General features: G+C 46.8%; 1 protein-coding gene across 3 annotated transcripts; it reads right to left on the bottom strand.

Moving 5' to 3' along the window:
• Positions 1-2,213: 2,213 nt before the first annotated feature.
• On the bottom strand, positions 2,214-13,412 carry LOC130386360 (zinc finger protein 345-like). Of its 3 annotated transcripts, none has more exons than XM_056595239.1 (6): positions 12,762-13,412; positions 11,789-12,054; positions 11,543-11,609; positions 10,899-11,164; positions 10,657-10,723; positions 2,214-5,671 (listed from the first exon to the last, which is right to left on the bottom strand). In XM_056595239.1, exons 1-6 carry the CDS (start codon positions 13,066-13,068, stop codon positions 4,530-4,532), a joined length of 2,115 nt encoding a protein of 704 aa, XP_056451214.1. In that variant the 5' UTR covers positions 13,069-13,412; the 3' UTR covers positions 2,214-4,529. The 3 variants fall into 3 exon arrangements, with proteins under 3 accessions (XP_056451214.1, XP_056451216.1, XP_056451215.1); XM_056595241.1 differs by having other exon boundaries at positions 2,215-5,671; positions 10,657-10,720; XM_056595240.1 differs by having other exon boundaries at positions 2,215-5,671; positions 11,543-11,606.
• Between the last annotated feature and the right edge of the window lie 5,288 nt (positions 13,413-18,700).

Genomic DNA, 18,700 nt, shown 5'->3' with positions numbered 1-18,700 from the left:
TGATTCAGTTGAAGAGAGCTACTTCCAGGCGGCACAATGGCTGGAGGTTTGTGGCAGGAACGGCATCATCCTCAACCCGGATAAATTTGTCTTCGCCGCACCCTCGGTGGACTTTGCGGGCTTCACAATCACCATGTCCGACGTACGGCCATGCAGCCGTTACCTGGAGGCTATCCGAGACTTCCCACGACCGCGCAATAGCACTGACGTCAGGTCCTGGTTCGGACTGGTCAACCAAGTGGCCTACGCCTTCAGTATGGCCGAACGCATGCAACCGTTACGGAACCTCCTACTGCATGGGGTACGCTTCGAGTGGTCTCCGGAATTGGAGGACGTTTTCCGCGAATTAAAGGAGGAGATCGTCCAGGAGATCGAGCGCGGCGTCCGCATCTTTGACAAGTCCAAGCCAACATGCCTCGCCACGGACTGGTCAAAAGAGGGCGTTGGCTTCTGGCTGTTCCAGAAGCACTGTCGGTGCACGCCGGTCAGGCCCTTCTGCTGCGCTGATGGATGGAAGGTGACCCTGGTTGGCAACAGGTTCACACACGCGGCCGAGGCCAGATACGCGCCTGTAGAGTGCAAGGCGCTCGCAGCCGCCGACGCCTTGGACAAAGCGTGCTACTTCGTGTTTGGCTGCAGGGACCTGATTGTGGCAGTCGACCACAAGCCATTACACAAACTCCTTGGCGACAGAGCACTCAACGACGTACCCTACCCCGGTCTCAGGAACCTCAAGGAGAAGACCCTGCGCAATCGTTTCCGCATCATACATGTCCCCGGAATGAAGAACAGGGCTGCAGATGCCCTGTCGCGCAGGCCGGTCGGCGCACCGTGCCCGTCGCCCATGGATCTTCCAGACGACTATGCCGCCATGGTGACCCACCTCTCACCCAGCGCACACGCTGATGTGCTGTCTCTCATACGGTGGGCAGGGCCGGTGGCCGATGATGTTGAGGAGGGCGACCTGGCCTGGTGCGCTCCGGGGCTTGAATCGCTGCAGTCCGTGACATGGGACCGCGTCAGGGAGACAATGAGCAGCAGCGATGATATGCGCACGTTGGAGGAGATGGCAGCAGACAGCTTCCCAGAGTCGAGGGCTGGGATGCCGGTGGCGTTTCGTGGCTTCCATCAGTACCGTGAGGACATCACATCAGCTGATGGGGTGGTCCTGTACAAGGATAGGGTAGTCACACCACCCTCACTCCGTGGCAAAGTGCTGAGCGCCCTGCACGCTGCCCACCAAGGTGTCTCCATGATTACCGCCCGCGCAGAATCGTCTGTGTTCTGGCCAGGCATGTCGACTGACATCTGCGCCACTCGGAATAACTGTGAACACTGCCACCGGATGGCACCCTCTCAGCCCACGGTGCCGCTGACTTTTTCATGCACAGGGGTGTACACTACCTTGTGATAGTTGACCGCTACTCGAATTGGCCAATCATCTCGAGGTCGACGGGTGGCGCCACAGACCTCATATGCCACCTACGCCGTGCCTTTGCCACGTACGGGACTCCGGAAGAGCTTGCGTCGGACGGGGGGCCAGAGTTCACCTCCGCCGAGACCAGGTCTTTCCTTCGCAGATGGGGCGTACACCACCGCCTCTCATCGGTGGCCTTCCCCCACAGCAACTGCCGCGCAGAGATCGGGGTGAAGACGATGAAGCGGCTCATCACTGACAATACAGGCCCGAAGGGCGAACTCGACACCGACGCTGTGCAGAGGGCGATAACATGTACGCAACATGGCGTGAGACGCTGACGGCAAGGGAGGAGGCCCTCCGCAAACACCACACCCGCACAACTGGCACTTGGGCGGAGCACACCAAAAGCCTCCCACTTCTCGATCTGGGGGACTTTGTCCGCGTACAGAACCAGACGGGACCTCACCCTAACAAGTTGGACAGGACAGGCAGTGTCGTTGAGGTGCGCCAGCACGATCAGTACGTGGTCAAGATTGACGGATCGGGCAGGGTCTCAACTCGAAACCGCAGATTCCTGCGCAAGTTCTACCCGGTCCACAGTGACGATCTGGCGTCTCGTGTCGCTGTACCAGCACTTAGTGCAACGCCGCAGCTGCCTGGTCTTGTGAGCGGCCCAGTGAGGCCCGTGACAGAGTTATGGCCCACTCCACCACCGGCACTGCCACCTGCAGGCTCTCCCCGGCGCGGGATGCAGCCCACCTCTATCGTTCCAGTGGTGCCGGCCCAGGGCGTCCCTCGTACGCCGCCGCCAGCCTCTGTGGCCCCTCTCCCAATGCCGCCCGACGTGTCGCCGGCAACAGGCTTGCGCCGGTCCACCAGGAAGGCCGGTGTGCCTGCCTGGCATAAGGACTTTGCTGTGGGGTAGTCTTTAATGGGTTCTGTGGGCATTGTGTTCATGTTGGACTTTCCGCTCGTTTTTATGGCGTAGTGCGTACAACCGTTCAATGCTGTTTTTTTTAAATCAGCTAGAGTTTGTGTTAGAGTGTTAAAGGCTCAGGGGGAGATATTGAATATTGCACTACGGTCCTCTGTGTTGTTGCACATAACGGAACTGGAAGTTAATGACTCTATTTGGATGTAAACCTACCAGCACTTTTAGCTGCTCATGACATGTTTGATTATTGTCATTTCACTGCTATCGTTCATTAAAGCAAGTGAACAAATGGAAAGTTGTTCTTATTTAGTATCCATTATCAATTGTATATTCTTCTCTTCTGTTCTTCTGCTTTACCGCGTCTCACGTGCGTCTTTGCGTAGTGTGTAAACTTCGTCGGTGGCACGTTGCCTTAAATATGGCCGCCGTAAAGGATTATGGGATACCACTATCTCCTTTCGCAAAGGTTGCTCAGGAGGAACCTATGCAAAAGGAGGGTTTAAGGAAGCATCGAGGCTCCTTTCCTAACACCTTTCCTCAAAGCACTTCCGGGTCATCTTCATAGGAAAGTAAATTTCCTATGGAAAAAAAGAGTTTGTAGAGGCCCCAGTACACTACCCATAATCCTAAAGTGTAACATGACTGGTAATGATTGGTGGAGCTCACTGTAGAGGAAATGAGCTCAACATATGGAAAATATGATATAGAATATATTATAAAAAATAAAAGTTTTTGTAGTATCAAAGCTAGGAATACATAATGGTGAATGAATATGTCACACATTTGATTGGGATCAGGAACGTACCATGACAACGCCATACACGATATGAAAGACTATACATACATACACAGAATATATGACACAACTTTTACTAACATAAACAATATATGAATGATAAAGGTTATAAGATGCAAGAAAAACGCTAAGTGGGTTGGAACCATTGTGAAAAGTTTTCAAAGGTTTATGGGGAGAGTTCCTCCTTCACCAAAATAATGTAGTCTTGTACCATTGCCTTTTCTTCTGTGTTCCAAATTCCTTTTGCCCCGAATCATATGTTTTATGGTCACTACTACCCTGACGAACCAATTGGCTTGGCTCGAGGTTTAAAAGAACTTTGCATAACGATTTTATGAACATTTCAACAGAGAAAACGGGAGATTTACTTCCGGAACCAGAGCTGTTAAAAAAAGGGGCGGTCACTGATGTGCTCGATTACCCAACAATGTGAAAGTTTGCTAAAATAATCATACAACCATCGTTGAATGTATGCTTTGCAACTTCGCTGCCTGTATCTTCCAATGATAAGGCTCCATATTTAAATCAAACGTTTGCTTGTCCGAAGTATTCAAAAAATAAGAATTCATCACACAGACATCAATTATCTACAACAATCAAAACAGAAAGCGAATCCAAAGTTGGAAATCGTCTTTAATCATGATGAAAAAAGAAATACAGCAGTCAAATTTTCAACAAATAGTGGAGAGGTGTCAATCAAAGCGTCCCGTTGCCCCATGACAAAGCACCCTTGCCTGTGTGCTTGAGCATGTGCCAACGCAATGGGACAATTGCTAGGGCCGTTGAAGCTGGCGTTGCACTGTAGACACATGCCTCTTCCCGGAGTGAGTCGGCTCCTGTGTTCCTGTGTTTGCAGGACCCGAAAACGCCGGGGTCCGTCTGGACCAGGGATGGGCAACTTTCATGATAAAGAGGGCCACATTTTTCGATTTTTTTTTAATTTGGTAGATATGATTTCCTGTATTCTGGTGCATTTTGGGGAAGGCCACTACCTACAAAATCATCCAGAATCATAACCTATGTACGGTATGTTAATTGGACCAACATACATTAATTTCATGTTTTCCATGCTCAAACAGCCACATGAATGGTCAGTATTTTTATCAGTGCAAAGAGCTCACATGCATCATCATTCAATGAAGTCAAAAAACTGAAAAACAGTGGCCCAACATTAAGTGCAACAACTCAATGAACTCAAACCCAACAAGCAGTTGTAGTAGTTGTAGTGGCGACTTAAGTGGATATCTTTAATGACTGATATCGCTTCTAAGCAAACTAGACGCATGGGTTTGCCTTCGAAATGCGGCCCGCGGGCCGCCAGTTGCCCATCCCTGGTCTGGACGGTCGGCCATAACGAACATGACGGGGCCTTAGGCGTTTTACACATTGGTCACACCTGTAGGGCTTGTCCCCGGGTGAGTTCTCATGTGGCGCTTCAGGTGGGAGTAATCTCCGAAGCACATCATGCATTGGTCACACCTGTAGGGCTTCTCCCCGGAGTGTGTCCTCATGTGGCTCTTCAGGTGAGAGCCCCGTCCGAAGCGCTTCATGCATTGGTCACACTCGTAGGGCTTCTCCCCGGAGTGAGTCCTAATGTGGACCTTCAGGTCGCAGCTCTTACTGAAGCGCTTCATGCATTGGTCACAGCTGTAGGGCTTCTCGGCGGAATGATTCCTTATGTGTCTCTTCAGGTCGCAGCTTGTAGTGAAGCACTTCAAGCATAGGTCACACCTGTTGAGCCTGTCCTCGGAGTGAATATTCATGTGGATCTTCAGGCTGTTGTTTGTACTGTAGCACCTCATACATTGGTCACACCTGTAGGGCTTCTCCCCAGAGTGGGTCCTCATGTGGCTCTTCAGGTTGGATCTCTGACTGAAACTCTTCATGCATCGGTCGCAGCTGTATGGCTTTTCCCCGGAGTGAGTCCTCATGTGGCTTTTCAGGTCGCAGCTCTTACTGAAGCACTTCATGCATTGGTCACACCTGTAGGGCTTCTCCCCAGAGTGAGTCCTCATGTGGCTCTTCAAGTGGGAGCCCTGACTGAAACTCTTCATGCATCGTTCACAGCTGTATGGCTTCTCTCCGGAGTGAGTCCTCATGTGGCTCTTCAGATTGCAGCTCTGACTGAAACTCTTCAAGCATTGGTCACAGCTGTAGGGCTTCTCGCCAGTGTGGGTACGCTTACAGCTGGTCTTCTTGATATTGTCGGGAAAACCCTTGTCAAACAAGACACCGGACAGGCATTTGCGGCCGCCCCGATGCCCAGTCAGCTCCTCACTTTGGACCAGGCTCTTGGCCACGCTGCGGTCCGCAGACGGCGAGCTCAGAGCCACCGGTTCGGATGTGGAGAAGAGTGTGTCATGGCCGTCCGCCAGCGGGCCCTCCCCTTTTCCGTGGACGCTCAGGATCCGCAGCTCCCCGTTGTGACTTGACATATGGTAGGAGCCAGGGGTGTCCACATGCAGACTATTCGAGGTGGCGCTGCGCTGTGTGCTGAAGTCTCCAAAGTCATCGCAGTCTTCTGCAGAAAGAAAACAATGACAGACAGAAAGTAATTATATTCATTCATTATTTGCACAAAGGGATACAGTATGTACTTTGCACACACTTGTGTATTGGGAAAAATTAGATTTTGACATTCTATCCTTCCAACTTATTTTTGTTGATTATGCCTCTTTCCTTTTCCCCCTTGAGGTGGTCAAGGGACAAATGCTCCAGCTAAGAAGGCACCCCTACGTTTCCCCCTTTTAAGAATGTGGGGAGGTCATAAAGACACAACCCCAGTTATCTGTTGTTTCCTTTCACCTGTTTTAACAATACTGTAGTTATAATGGGAATCCGAGCTGATCTCAGCATTCCTTACACCTGTCTGCCATTAAGAAGATGTAAATCATTCTAGTATTAACTGCATGAGTAGTCTTCGTGTTTTAGCAGGGCTCTGGTTATTAGGGGTATAACGGTACACGTATTTGTACCGAACCGTCACGGTACAGGCACTTCGGAGCGGTTACAGAGGTGTACGACGTTTCGTAAATGTGGCGTACATAGCGTTAATATGGTGAATGTAAAGGTTTGTTTTGCGATGTGGAATTTAGAACTTAAAGTCGGAGTTCCACCCGGACTGTTTAGCCAAAGTATACTACTCCGACTCCGTAATCCGCTCAGCAGCTCTCCGTCGGGATATCAGATACGCAATGCAATTCGCCGCCCGATCTATCTTATATGTTGACTACAAACCATGCAAGCAGTGTTAAACTTCCAAAGCTTTTCAAATCTTATTTGGTGTTTTATTGGTCCCTACGGTGCAAAGTAGGGGTGTGACGGTTACAAAAAAATGTAAACGGTTACACAACCCCTTTTTTTTTTGTGTACACGGTTAACCGTTTTATTAATTAATGACTTTTTTTTACTTTTAACTCATTGGCTGCCAATGACGTCTATGGAAGTCAATTTAAATACAACCGTTGACTGCCAATGACGTCTATTATGTTTTTCAACAGAACGGGCGGGGGAGCGATATGGAGGACCTTGTCACAAAAAAATCTGGCTTGTAAACAGAGAATGCACTACCGAACTGACCCGCTAGGTGGGCGGCGGCGCTGTGCCAAATTGGATGGGAGATGAGTAAACAGTAGCCTAATGGGTAAAGAAAGTGAACATGGCGCCAGCGAAACCTAAGAGAAACTTTAGAACAGAATGTGTGTCTCAGTGTCGCAATCGACTCGGTTGTTTGCAACGATAAAGCCTGTGACGAAAAACCCGGGCCAAGGAGAGAGAGTAGGCCTACACGGCGTGTTTCAGCAGACATTTCCGAATCATCAGGTGATGAATTCAGCGAACCTGACCCGGATTCGTCGGACGAGTGGTTGCCGTCAACCGGGAACAGCAGAGCCTCATCCCCTGACGCGGCTCCAGGAAGACGTGAAGGGGGTAAGAGCTAACTTTTCCCCCTTCTCTCCTCCTTCAGTGCGTCACATGAACGCCATTTAGTCCCACTAGTTCATTACTGTAGCTAATACGTGTTGCCAGTAGCCTACTGATGTGAAGGAATTTACAATTTACAGATCGTACGTCCAGCAGAGCTCGCACACCCACTCCCACTGTTGGCTTCAGTCCATGTCACATTGAACGCCATTTAGTCCCACTAGTTCATATTGTAACATCTTTTGCCAGCTTACTGATGTGAAGCAATTTTCAATTTACAGATCATGCATCCAGCAGAGCTCCCACTCCTGTTGGCAGTGCAAAGAAGAAAATTCTTCAGATCACACCGCAGTAATAAAAAAATAATATTTTTATGGTAATTATATATATTTCTATAATTTACAGGTCGTGCATCAAGCAGAGGACGCGGGGATGACTGGCATCAAGCTGGCAACCAAACAATTTCCCCTTCGCTGCAACCCCAGGACCCCGGAGGGCTGCTGCGGAGCTGGATAGCGACCTGCCAGCTGACTTCCTGACGCTCTTCCTGACGGACGAGCTGCTCCAACATGTTGTGGATCAGACCAACCTGTATGCAAGCCAATATTTTGAAGCACACCCTGACAATCTGCCATATAGCAGAGGTAATGCATGGAAACCAGTGTCAGTCCCAGAATTGAAAACTTTCTTTGGACTCAGTTTTCTCACGGGTTATATCAAAAAGTCAAACCTTGAACTGTACTGGAGTGTTGATGAGGTAGATGCTACGCCCCATTTCGGCAAGACTATGCCAAGGAACAGATTTCAGATTATATGGAGGTTCCTTCATTTCAACAATAATGCATTACAGGATGCGACTGACAAAATGTACAAAGTCCGCCCAGTGTTAGATTACATTGTGGGAAAAATCAAGGAGATGTATCAACCAGGGCAAAACATTTGCATTGATGAGGGTATGATGCAGTGGCGGGGGCGGGTTATACAACCTGCTTTCAGGATGTATAACCCACAAAAGCCTGTGAAATATTGAATCAAATCCTACATACTGTGTGACTCTGCTACAGGGTACTGCTTCAATATGCGTCCTTATGTTGGGGAAGCTAGTACTCTGCCAGAGATAGTGTTCTCTCTCTCCTTGATCGTCTACCAGGTCATGGTTATAAATTCTGTAGCACTGTGTGAACGTTTACTGGGAGTGCAAACCAACGTTTGTGGAACACTGAGGAAACATAGGGGGGAACCTCAGATCATCAGAGAGATGACAAAGACTGACTTGGGGGTGGGGGAAAAAGTTGTGCGGCACAATGAGAGGGTGATGGTAGTAGCATGGCAGGACAAACGGTTGGTGAGGATGGTGACTACCTGCCACCAAGGTAGCATACAGGGGGTTGATGTGTGGAGGAGGGGAAACAAAGACAAGGTTGCTCAGCTCAAGCCAGAGTGTGTTGCTGCGTACAATGCATCCAAGAGTGGGGTAAACAAGTTGGACCAAACTATTGCATACTATCCCTTCATTCGAAGATCGCTGAACTTGTCCAAGAAGTTTATAGCCTATCTCTTCCAACTATGCATGTTTAACGCCTATGTCCTCTACCGAGCCAGTGACCCAGGGGAGTGTAAAACCCTCTTGGAGTTCATTCGCAGGGAAGTGAGGTCCTGGACAGTAAAGCGACATGTGGGGGGGTGTGAGGAGGAGGAGGAGGAGGAGGAAGTGGCAGGTTTGGGGGTTGAGGGGTCTGGGGACTTGGAGGAAGGCCGAGAGCGCCATATAACACTGACCCAGAGAGCAGGCTAGACGGAGAGCTAAGCAGACACAAACTCAAACACCTGATGCCCACCAGCAAGACGGGGAGACCAGCAAGGAGGTGTAGGGTCTCTGCTCGCAGGGGTCTGCGCAGCGAGACAAAAATGTGGTGTCCTGTTGTGTCCCCTTGTACGCAGGAGAGTGTTTTACAGCTTACCACACTAAGCTGAACTATTTTGTGTAGGGTGGGAAACAAGCATGCACGCAGTCACGCGCGTGTGTGCGTGCACACAAGCACAGGATTTGATATAGCTGCGACAACATACAGAAATACAAAGCTGCAAAGAATTGTACAACCGTGACATTTTTAAAAAAATATATATATATATATTATATTCATATTTATATAATATATTGGTTATATATTTGCAAATAAATTATTATTGTCCTATCAAAATACCTTCCTCAATGTTGTTTTTGCAGTTTAATGGAGAGAAACCACTTTTCAGATGTTGAAGGTGTCACTAAAGCAAAAAAAGTTTATTTAAAAAAAAAAAGCTTGTTTTCTCCATTTTTGGTCAAAAACAGGTTTTTGGTGAAACCAACGTGTACTGCCGATTACTAACGATAGGAAAAAGGTAGAAAGAAACGGTTTGTTCCTGATGTAAGAAGAGAGTAGTTTCGGTGTTTACATAGTGTTTACATAGTCATAGAACTCACTGTTCAGTGGGTCTTAAGAAATAAGTCAAAATGCTGTAAAACGCTTGGCAGTATGGGGCTCTCTGCACTGAAAATTGCTGGCAGCCATGAGTTAAAGTGGACCGCAGTCGCGCTATAGAAGGATTATTTGTTTATCAACACGGCGGATGCGCGATCAGAATGATCGCAAAAAGGAAATGTGTTGACCGGTTGCCATGGTTATCTGATAATTAGGATGTTGTCAGCTTACTGTGACATTAAAATGTAATCAGAAAACGCGGTTGTATGCTATAGACCCTAGAGTATCTGTGGTATAATGGCTGGGACGAATTTCGAATTATAAATATGTAAACCTTATGTTGAAAGAATGGACCGTCGCGATTCCCATTGAAACGAATGGCGCAGTGTTTTATTTTATTTTTTCCGTTTTCGTTTACTTATTTGTCCTTAATAGTTATGATTAACTAAACTTGTACACGTGTACCCGTGCACACCCCTAGTGCAAAGTAAATAATCTACAAAGTAATTAAGGTGCAAAGTCAAACCGGAGAAGTGATTCAGGAAATGATTTTATTAGAGGACCAATCACAGCCCTTGCCGTCTCCGTTGCATCGACCAATGGGTTCATGGCGTCGACGGATAGTTAAAAAATATTGGATGCACACGTAAGCTACGGAAAAGGTCTCCGACACGCTCTCCGGCTATGGTGAGGGCTCTCCGTGTCTACGTACAGCACTTTTAACATGCACACGCATTTGAAAAGGCACCATCCAGGTGTTACTATCACCGGTGCTGTGAAAAACAAAACAAGCTGTGCAAACCCAGCTCACAACACTATTTCAACAACCCCTGTCTGGGAATTCAGAAATGCAAATGCCATAACCAAGTTTATTGGTGTTTTCATTGCTGCTTATCTACGGGTTGAGAAACAAGCAGTTTTTTTTTTAATTACTTATTAACCATACCGTACCGTAAAAACCGAGGTACGTACCGAGCCGTGGCTTTTGTGTACCGTTACACCCCTCCTGGTTATGATGCGCTTTCAGAAGAGGACCAGGCTTTTTAGCGCAGGTAGAATCTAGTAGATTGTCAGGTAATCCAGGTCATTTGCCTGCATGGATGTAATGTGTATTACTAACCTACAGGGGGGATGCATCCACCAATATCCTCTTCCTCCTTGATTAAAATGGTGGCTGGGGTCCGCTGCTTTCCACATGAAGAAGGAAACACACACCAGAAATATTCTTTCATTAGCATAGAATAGTTGTCAATGCCCACTTAGGACACATTGAATCATAAAGGTGTGTGCTTTCTATTGGTGTGTGCTGGAGTTGTAACAGAGGAAGACTTTTGGATGTTGAATGAGAAGATGATTTCCAACCTGTCCAGTCAGCTCCTCGCGGTGGACCAGCTGCTCCAGGCTGTTGGCCACGCTGTGGTCCGCGGACAGCGAGTTAATAGCCTCCAGTTCGGACGTGAAGAGGGTGTCATGGCCGTCCAGTGGGCCCTCCCCTTCCCCGTGGACGCTCAGGATCCTCAGCTCCTCGCTGTGACTGGACATGTGGGAGGAGCCAGGGGCGTCCACATGCAGACTATCCGAGGTGGCGTCGCACTGTTTGCTGCGGTCTCCAAAGTCATCGAAGTCTTCTGCAGAGGGAAAGAAATTAATAAGTAATTTTTCTAACTTTATTATTTGCACAAAGAGAAACAGGATGTACTTTGTACACACTTGTCTATTGGAAGAATTATATTTTGATCTCTATCCTAACAACTTCTTTTTGTTGATTATGCCTTTTCCTTGTCCCTCTTGGGGAGGTCAAGGGATAAATGCTCCAGCTGAGAAGACACCGCTACGTCTCCTCCTTTTTAAGGAGGTGGGGAGGTCATAAAGACACAACCCCGGTTATCAGTTTTTTCACCTGTAATATTCAAAAGAGGACCAGGCTTTTTAGCGCAGGTAGAATCTAGTTCATTGTCAGGTAATCCAGGTCGTCCGTCTGCATGGATCTAATGTGTATTACTAACCTACAGGGGGCATGCATCCACCAATATCCTCTTCCTCCTTGATTAAAATGGTGTCTGGGGTCCGCTGCTTTCCACATGAAGAGGGAAACACACACAAGAAATATTCTTTCATTAGCCTAGAATATTTGTCAATGCCCACTAACGACACATTGAATCACAAATGTGTATGCTTTCTATGGGTGTGTGATGGAGTTGTAGCAGAGGAAGCCTCTCTTTTGGATAGTGAATGAGAAGATGATTTCCAACCTGCAAAGTCTGCTGCTCAGCTCGCTCCAGGCTCGTGGCAACGCTTTGGTCCGCAGAGAGCGAGCTCAGGGCCTCCAGTTCGGACGTGGTGTAGAGGGTGTCATTTCCATCCAGCGACAGTGGGCCCTCCCCCTTTCCGTGGACGCTCAGGATACTCAGCTCCTCGTTGTGACTGGAAATGTGGGAGGAGCCAGGGGAGTCCACATGCAGACTATCTGAGGTAGCGCCGGGCTGTGTGCTGCGGTCTTCAAAGTCATCGCAGTTTTCTGCAGAGGGAAAAAATGACATAAAGTGATTGTTCCAATATGTTATTTGCACAAAAAGAGAATGTGTATTTGCAAACGTGAAATAAACTATTTCAATGTATGTGAATGTACACAGGTTTAAATGTGTACTGAATACACAGATTCAGAGTTTTAGAGAGGGATGTCTCCTCCAGCCCCCCCCCACCCACGACTCAAAGCTCAAGCGGGTGACCAGGTTGAGGTCACTGCACGAACACCAGCGCAAAATGATATGAGCACAACATGCCATGCGAGTCAGCAATTATATTTGGAAAATAACAAGCGACAATGTGTCATTCCCTGTAAGCTGATCAGCTAACATTTATACGTTTTGAATGAATTGATGTTTGAGAATGATACACCAGCACATGTGGCAACTGTCTTGAAACCCTGCTGGGCAACCACCCTGTGTCCACCAGGGGCTTTTGCCCTGATGTCGATGTTGAAGAATTCATAACATCCCAGACCATGTAAAAGGGCAGGAAATGGGTGTATCGCTAAAATATATCAGCTATGCGTTGTGAGGTAGATAGATTCTCCGATATAAATCATTAGTCGTTTTGATCTAGAATCATGATTATTAAAATCATAACTTGTTCCAAATACTATAAATGTAACAACTCATATGGGCCCCCCTGAACACTTGAACCTTCCTGTTTTCCACCTATCACAGCCGGGACTCAACTCACCATTTCCCAGTGATTTAGTCCCTGGTTTGCAGATGTTGGCTCGATCCAGGGTGAAACGACTTGAAGCACGCGATGCATTTGATCTTGTTTGATGCCGCAAAGAAAACAGCTCACTCCTCATCACCTTCATCTTCGTCCTCAGCGCTTCGTTTTCTTTCAGGCTCCGAGTTATTTGTAGACGAAGTGTAGCCGAGCCTTCCGAGAACAGTTGGCTAATTTCAGATACGGCAGCTTTCGCAAGGACGTCCATTATGGACGAAAGCTGTTCTTCCAAAGTTGAGCCGCACGGTGACATGTTTAGGAACATATTTAACTGTTGTGGATAAAAACCCACAATCTAATATTCTTACATAATACGAGAGGACGAGAAGGACTAGGTTTGAAAGGTTTTAAATGCTGTTTTACTGCGTAAAGTGCTTTAAGTGAAACGGAGACACTTTCCGTAGCTTGCCCATCCTCGGACATCATCGTTCACTGTGAGCCGGAAGCACAACAATCAAAATCCTTAACGATCCCGCGTCTAGGGATTGGGCCAGTCTTGCGTAGCGATCCCCACTGATCGGGCGGCGAATTGCATTGTGTTTCCGACATCCCGACGGAGACAAGTACCCCTGACTGCAGCCCGCAGACGGAGCAGGCACTCAGTCCACATTGAGGGGCGGGCCACACTTGGAACTGATGACACGCCAGCAGTGGCGGCTGGTGGAATTTATTTGAGGGGGGGGCTGAACGTTTGCATTCCAAACTGTAGGGGGGTCTGGGGGCATCGTCCCTCAGAAGATTCTTTTTGTGATTTTCATAAACAAACGAAGCATTCTGGTGCATTCCGACAAAATAATAAAGGCAAAACAGAACATTTACTTACAAAGACGAATGGGGCCAGGGAACTAAGTTTTAAGTTAATTTATTTGCCTTGTAGAATTCAGCAACATTAAAGGGACTCTGACCTTTGTTGCATTTGAGAATTACAGCACATTCAAATCATCCCGCCTTCCTCCAATGCCCCACCCCCTAAGCGTGCAAAACTAAGCGAGTACTGTAACGACCTCGCCGGTGACATAATGATGTCGAGTCATTAGTAGTTGAAGGTAGTTTTAATGAACCAAAACCAGTGCAGTCACTGAAACCCGTAACATTGTAACCAACGGCAGAAAACCGACAAACAAACCCCGGTTAGGTTACCCCGGCAACCCCCAACACGGTCTCACTCGCGTGCAGGCCCCCACCCTCCTGTTCTTCCAAGGCCCTCCCCCAGCTGACCTAATGATTCGCCCCCACGCTGATTGACAAGAAGAACATTACAATACATACACATAGAACAACTGGCATAGCGGACAACGAAATATAATGTAACACATAACACACAGACTATTTAACTGTCCCAGGGTCGCTACAGTACAAAAGTTCTAGACTCCCATGGGTTATGTTTAGACTCCCATGGGTTATGTTTAGACTCCCAGGGGTCATAATATCTACCAGGGGTCTAGTAAACAAGAAATTTAGCAGGTGGCTCACTGTAATTTTATGGGCTTCGTGCGATACCGTTTTGAGGCCCCATGTTGAAGGACAGTGGTCCCACTGAGTATAAGAAAGGTGTATGAGCATTACAAACAGAGTAGCGGGACAACGTCGCGTCTGAGTCCGAAATGGGTCCCGTAATCGGACTGAGTGGTGCGGTTGGGTGCCAACGGTCTGGAGGTCCTGAGAATCATCCAGGGGAGCGGGACCACTTGGCTTCTGAGGCCGAATCGGGTCCCCTTGTCGGACTGAATGGTGCAGTTGGTGGCCAACAGTCTGGAGGTCTTCCTGAGGCTCCAGAGGAGGGTAACTCTGTGAGTCTGAGTCCGAGATGAGTCCCCTAATCGGACTGAATGGTGCAGTTTCAGTACGCCGTGGACCACTTTGGTCTGCCATCGTCAGTCGCTACGGTCGCTACTCGCTACTGTCTGCCGTGGAATCAAAACAAACCCTCTAGTTGAGGACGCGCCTTGATGACGCGGGCCCGAATGCGCCACAAGAAGCAGACGGAAAACCTTATATATCCATGCAGCAAACAGACAGGTCTGTCGGCCAATAAGGTCATTCGGTCCGAAGAATTTTATTGGTTGAAGTTTTCACTAAATATTATGAGAGTAAAATAATTGTTTGTTTTTACTCCTGGTGGGTCTGTCTTGCATATTAGAGTGTTATTACCTTATTAATACCAATTTAACCTTATCCAAAAAAAGTGTAAAAATGCAACAAAGGTAAGAGTCCCTTTAAGAGTGCATATACAGTCAACAAAAACTGTGAATTACACACAAGGTAACATTCTCTCTCTCTCTGTGTGAGTGAGTGAGTGAGTGAGTGAGTGAGTGAGTGAGTGAGTGAGTGAGTGAGTGAGTGAGTGTTGGTAACTTCAGTCATAAATATATCTACCGTCTGCACTAGTATGCATTTAGACAAACACAATAAAATATGAATGCCACAAAATTCATGTAAATGTGCAAACTTTTGTGTGTGGTGGTTTAAGACACATTTAAGGCATGACACCAACATAAGTTTGCAGAGGACTACATACAGTACAATATTCACCCTGAAGGCCTGATGCCACCATAGGTTTGCAGAGGACACAGTACACTGAATAGGTTTGCAGAGGACTATATGCAATATGCACACTTAAGGCCTGATGCCACCATGTTTGCAGAGGACTATATACAGTATGTACACTGAATAGGTTTGCAGAGGACTATACACAATATGCACACTGAAGGCCTGATGCCACGATTGATTAGATCAGGGCCAGTTAGCAGATTGTCATTTAGAGAAACACCATGGAATTTGGCCGAACAGTCAAAAACGACTCTCAACTGATCTGGTTTTCTGGGCTGATAGATGCCGTGATGCAGCAGGTACCACTCTGTCTGTCCCTCGGATGTCCAAGGGGCAGCCTATGCATCACCTTTGTTAATGGTTCCTTCCATGAATGTTTTGTATTGATCACAGTATTGTTTGTTGGCCTTTCATTTTTTCTTGAGACACTGCAGGCGAACCGTGGCTAACCTTTTGTTGTTTGGCAGGTTGGGCGTACTGTTGCCTTTAAAGGGGAGAGGCATTTCATAATGCCCGTCCAGTTCTCTCAATAAAGTCTGATTCCAGGGCCTTTAGAACATCTGTTGCCGATGGAACTGGCAGATCTTTTACTGTGAGTCGATGCAAAAAGCTCTGACTTCCTTGTCTGTCTAAGTGGGGGTTTGAGGAGCCTATTATACTCCATCTTAGTTCTGATCTCTGTGCAAATGGTTGGTTTTCATCATCTAAGATGACCTCACGAGGAGCTACTGCTGCTGGACAGTCGTATCCGATTAGGAGCCCTACATCACAGTCTTGAGGGGTGTTAAATTATCTGCGAAGCTTCTGAGATGAGGCCACAGTAATGCGGTTTCCTTTATTGGAACATAAGACTTATCCACTGGGATAAAGTCAAGGCTGTAGGCCTGCTGTAGCTGAATACGGCTCTCGGAGTGGAGTCCTCGAACTTGTAGACCATGAACACTCTACCTCGATATGATTGTGTCAATTGCTGTCAGAGTACTAAGTTTCAGTTTTACTAGTTGGACATCCACATTCAATTTATCAAGTACATCTTTTAAGACAAATGTTGAATCACTTTGTGTGTCTAGTATCGCGTATGTGAGTATTTCTCTGTGTGGTTCTTGTACTGAAGACACAAAGACTTGGACGATACTTGAGGTAGCAGATGCACGTTGTGTTAATGTATGGGATATGACTTTGTGTGTTTCTTGGCTTGCATGTTCCTCTGTGAAAGTGGAGCTATTCGTTATTGCTTCGACAGGCCTTGTTTCCTGTCTTCGTGTAAGCAGGTTGGGTGACGACGGTTGCATGTGTTGCACCGGCACGTGTCGCCTCTTACAATCCTTGGTCATGTGACCCTTTCTCAAACATCCAAAGCAGAGACGATTTTCCTGGATAAATGCCCTTTTATCTTCAATACTGTTAGCTGTGAAAGTGGGACACTTTGTGATGCCATGAGCTTCACTTTTACAGACGAAGCAAGGTGATTTTGGTTTATTGCTGTTTGCTTCTTGTTTCTCTTGAGCAAAACTCTTTGGTTGTGTGTTTGTATTAAAGGCTTTGGCTCTCTTTGGGATTCTATCACCTACAGGCTTAAAGCAATAGGGTTACAAGCTATCCGTGCTTCTCTGCTCAGGAACTCTGTGAATCATGCAAGATCTGGATATCTGCCTGATGTGTCAAGTTCATCTACAACAATTCGACTCCACTTTCAAACAATCCATTCTGGCAGTTTTTTGAGTAACTTGTGGTTTTCCTCACAATCGTTAAGGATAATCCTTTGACGTATGGGATTGCCTCAGTACAGCTTTGAAGGAAGTCGGCGAACTTGCTTGCTGTGCTTGAATTTCTTCGATGGCCCTTGATTGCTCCAGTTTAGCAGAAAGCTCTGCTTCTGCATCTACTTTACTGCTGTGCGTACTGGTTGAGCCAGAGTGGTTGCTCGGTTTCTCTGATGACTTTACTGAGCTTGCGGTTTCAGTTTTGGTGTGGCCAAAGACAGACCCATATTCATTTTGTTTAACGTTTCTCTTACTCTTTCTTTGATGAGAAGTTGATTTTTATAATCTTCATTAATATTGTCTAGACGGTAACATATAAGACCACAGATTTCCTTTGTTAACGTAACACAGGCGTCCATTTTGTTGACGATCTCAGATGGGACTCTCTAAATCGACGCCACTTCGACCTGGTCGGGACTTTACGTCCTACGTCACTCGCTATGGGTTTGCATGTGTGCGCGTAGCCGTTTGTCTCAGGGATCTGTGCACGAACTCCCTTGCACTACAGATTACGAGCGTCAGTGTCGTACGCGATGGAGGGTGGGTGACATTCCTACAGTCTGTGATGATAGGCTATATTTCTACAAATGACTTACTATTACTAGCGATTAACATGACGAAACAACACAAACTAAGCTAACATTAGACTATAGCCATACCAGATAACGCCATACCAGCTAACCCTAACTATTTCTATTAAACTCTGAACCATTTTGCAACAGGCAACTGTGTGTTGGTGCGTCTTATTGCTTCCCACGTCTGCGTCTGCATCTTTCCCACTCCTGGCTAATAGTTTCAGCTTTTGTACTGTATATCAGAAATGATCACCCTGTACCACACTGCTGACTTCTTGATGTTTTGTGAGCACTCACGCATTTCTCTAGGTATCTTAAGTTTCCTACTGGAGTCATCAAAACTTTGGACTTTGTTATTGTAAGAAATATTGTGTTGCAAAAACACTTTGTGTCTTACCCTTAGCGTTACCCTAACCTTAACCCCAGTAACATTTCTTCATCATAAACTACAAGTTACGCAAAATGGCATACAAACATCCAGTCCAATATGAAAGAAAAAAGCTAGCTTCATTAAGGAATCGAACCCCTTATCCCCGCGTTAATGAGTTGTTCTCTGACCACTAACCCATCAGGTCTTAGTACATGCGATTCAAGAGTTAACCATTTGACAATCTTTAAACTTCGGTTGCCTAGAAATTGTAAAGACAGTGATGTGTGTACATTGTGCGAGTATCCGTCACTCGCGATGTGTGTGCAGTCCAAAATGAAAGAAAAAACCTTGCATCACTAGGGAATCGAACCCCCAATCATCAGTTGGTCGTTGGTAACTGTAAACAAAGAGATCGCATTTTGTTTAACTGCTAACTAACAAACGGGTTTATGCGTTCACTGAACAAAGATTATGGAAATAAAAGACCACTTTTCCATCAGAAAAATCATCAGAACCGTTATTACCAACCCATAGACACTAAAGCCAAAACCTTTCTCACATGCACACCCATCGCGAGTGACGGCTATGCGCACACATGCACACCCATAGCGAGTGACGTAGGACGTAAAGTCCCGCCCA

Source organism: Gadus chalcogrammus, chromosome 7 (assembly GCF_026213295.1).
Source record: "Gadus chalcogrammus isolate NIFS_2021 chromosome 7, NIFS_Gcha_1.0, whole genome shotgun sequence".
In the NCBI taxonomy this organism is placed as follows: Eukaryota; Metazoa; Chordata; class Actinopteri; order Gadiformes; family Gadidae; genus Gadus; species Gadus chalcogrammus.
This window is presented reverse-complemented; position numbering and strand designations above follow the sequence as displayed.

Coding starts and splice junctions, on each gene's coding strand:
- LOC130386360 (XM_056595239.1), bottom strand. CDS start 13,068: ATGTTCCTAAACATGTCACCGTGCGGCTCAACTTTGGAAGAACAGCTT. Junction 12,055..12,761: donor GACTAAATCACTGGGAAATG/GTGAGTTGAGTC, acceptor TTCCCTCTGCAG/AAAACTGCGATGACTTTGAA. Junction 5,672..10,656: donor TGGATGCATCCCCCCTGTAG/GTTAGTAATACA, acceptor TTCTTTCTGCAG/AAGACTGCGATGACTTTGGA.